The sequence below is a fragment of the Galeopterus variegatus genome, unplaced genomic scaffold (assembly GCF_000696425.1).
Source record: "Galeopterus variegatus unplaced genomic scaffold, G_variegatus-3.0.2 Scaffold212, whole genome shotgun sequence".
NCBI lineage: Eukaryota > Metazoa > Chordata > Mammalia > Dermoptera > Cynocephalidae > Galeopterus > Galeopterus variegatus.
In genome coordinates, this window is record NW_007726323.1 from 580,610 (window position 1) to 583,282 (window position 2,673).

Below are 2,673 nucleotides of genomic sequence, written 5' to 3' on the forward strand. Positions count from 1 at the left end.
GGATTTATAAGTGCATTGTTATTTGCAAAGCTCTTTCACCACCTATTATTTCAATCTATTCTCATAGTAGGCAGAACTGACATTGTTATTCCTATTTTTACACAGGCTCTGAAAATTTAACTAGATTATCTATAAGACCACTTCTATTTCCACCTTTCTGTCAATCTTTATAAGTAGTCTCTAACAAAAAGTCAGTAGCCTGAATCCTATCTTCTCTAGACTTTGGCCTTATATTATTATTTCCTAATAGGATTTTTAAAAATCCGAACCCATCTTTTAGGGGGACTCCATTATCTTTGTTCCCTGATAGGTACTCCATTTTGTCTTCTCAGTTTTCCACACTTGTGGCAAAACAAGCTGCGGGAGAAACGGACACAGCCCTGTTAGTTGTGGCCCAACCCTCATTCCCCGGAAATGGCAAACAAGGGGAACAAGAAACGTCGGCAGTTTTCCCTAGAGGAGAAAATGAAAGTTATGGAAGCTGTAGATTCAGGCAAGAGGAAAGGTGATGTGGCAAAAGAATTCGGTATCACTCCTTCTACTTTGTCTGCATTCTTAAAGGATCGTGCCAAATTTGAAGAAAAAGTGCGGGAGGCATCAGTGGGACCCCAGCGGAAGAGAATGAGGAATGCTCTCTATGATGACATTGATAAGGCTGTTTTTGCTTGGTTTCAAGAAATCCATGCCAAAAACATTCTCGTGACTGGTTCTGTCATTCGGAAAAAGGCACTAAACCTGGCCAACATGCTTGGCTATGACAATTTTCAAGCAAGTGTGGGCTGGCTGAACAGATTTAGAGATCGCCATGGAATTGCTTTGAAAGCAGTCTGTAGAGAGGATAGTGACAGGTTAATGAATGGTCTAGGAATAGATAAAGTTAATGAGTGGCATGCGGGGGAAATTATAAAACTGATTGCTGACTACAGCCCAGATGATATCTTTAATGCTGATGAAACAGGAGTATTTTTCAAGTTGCTTCCCCAGCACACACTTGCTGCTAAAGGGGACCATTGTAGAGGAGGCAAGAAAGCAAAACAGCGGTTGACAGCACTCTTTTGTTGCAATGCTTCAGGGACTGAAAAAATGAGACCATTGATTATCGGTAGGTCGGCTAGCCCACGCTGTCTCAAGAATGTCCATTCTCTCCCTTGTGATTACCGAGCCAATCAGTGGGCATGGATAACAAGGGATCTGTTTAATGAGTGGCTGATGCAAGTGGATGCCAGGATGAAGCGGGCAGAACGCCGGATACTCCTGCTCATTGACAACTGCTCTGCTCACAACATGCTCCCACACTTGGAAAGGATTCAGGTTGGGTATCTACCCTCAAACTGTACTGCTGTCCTGCAGCCACTGAATCTTGGCATAATTCACGCCATGAAAGTGCTGTATAGGAGTCACCTTCTAAAACAGATCCTCCTGAAGCTCAACAGCAGTGAGGATCAAGAAAAGGTGGACATTAAGCAGGCCATTGACATGATTGCTGCAGCATGGTGGTCAGTCAAGCAGTCCACAGTGGTGAAATGTTGGCAGAAGGCAGGCATCATCCCTGTGGAATTTACAGATTCTGGCACAGAAGCAGCAGCCAGTGAACTAGACATTGCCATTGAAAAGTTGTGGCACTCAGTGGCTATTGCCACCTGCATCCCAAATGAAGTAAATTTCCAGGACTTTGTCACTGCAGATGATGATCTCATCATCTGCCAGGAGCTGATGGACACAGAGATTATGCAGGGCATGGTGGCTGGGGAAAATACCGTTGAAGCTGGAAGTGAAGATGAAGGACAGGTATCTTTACCAGAGCAGCCAAAAATCACCATCATAGAGGCAATCTCAAGTGTACAGAAACTTAGACAGTTTCTTTCCACTTGTGTAGGTGTTCCTGATGTCATTTTTGGACAGCTAAATGGCATAGATGAATATTTAATGAAAAAATTGACACAAACTCTTGTTGATTCCAAAATTACAGACATTCTGCAAACAAAATAATGTAGAAATTAACCGGCTCTTTTACTTTAGAAAATATAGTTTACTACAACCAAATACACACATGAAGGAAAAAAAACAAGCAAATGTAATTTACAATAATAAAGATTTCTTTAGATAAGAAATTGAAGTAATTTAAGTAAACCAATATTATTATGACAACATTCCAGTACTCTGAAGTAATTTGGAAACTTCCTTAAATGGAATTTGGAAGTGGAATTTGACTAATACGCATGTTCTATTTTGATAATCCAATGGTTCTCAAACTTGTCTGCACATTTGGATCACTTGAGGATCTTTTAAAAATTCCAAAGCCCAGGCCACATCCGAGACCAATTAAATCACAATCTCTGGTGATGGGTCATAGGCATTAGTAGTTTTTAAGCTCCCCAGGTGATTCCAGTGTGCAGACAAATTTGGAAACTACTGGATTAACCACAGGAAAATCAGATACACTATGGGCAGGGAGCCAACTTCTTCCCAGTAAGTCTAGCTCAGTTGTTTCCAAATTTTAGCTCACATCAGAGTCACTTGGACGGCTTGTTAAAATCCAAGACTGCTGGGCTCCACCCCCAGAGCTCCTGATTCAGTAGGTCACAGGTGGGACCCAAGAATTTGCATATCTAACAAGTTCCCTGCTGATGCTGACATGGACCAGGGTCCATGCTTTTGAGAACCACTGGTCTA

The 2,673-nt window shown here is 41.9% G+C and overlaps 1 protein-coding gene across 1 annotated transcript; it reads left to right on the plus strand.

Moving 5' to 3' along the window:
* Window positions 1–414: 414 nt before the first annotated feature.
* On the plus strand, window positions 415–2,102 carry TIGD6 (tigger transposable element derived 6). The gene has a single exon (XM_008565907.1). The coding sequence runs from the start codon at window positions 415–417 to the stop codon at window positions 1,987–1,989; it is 1,575 nt and encodes a 524-aa protein (XP_008564129.1). The 3' UTR covers window positions 1,990–2,102.
* Window positions 2,103–2,673: the final 571 nt, after the last annotated feature.

Coding starts and splice junctions, on each gene's coding strand:
- TIGD6 (XM_008565907.1), top strand. CDS start 415: ATGGCAAACAAGGGGAACAAGAAACGTCGGCAGTTTTCCCTAGAGGAG.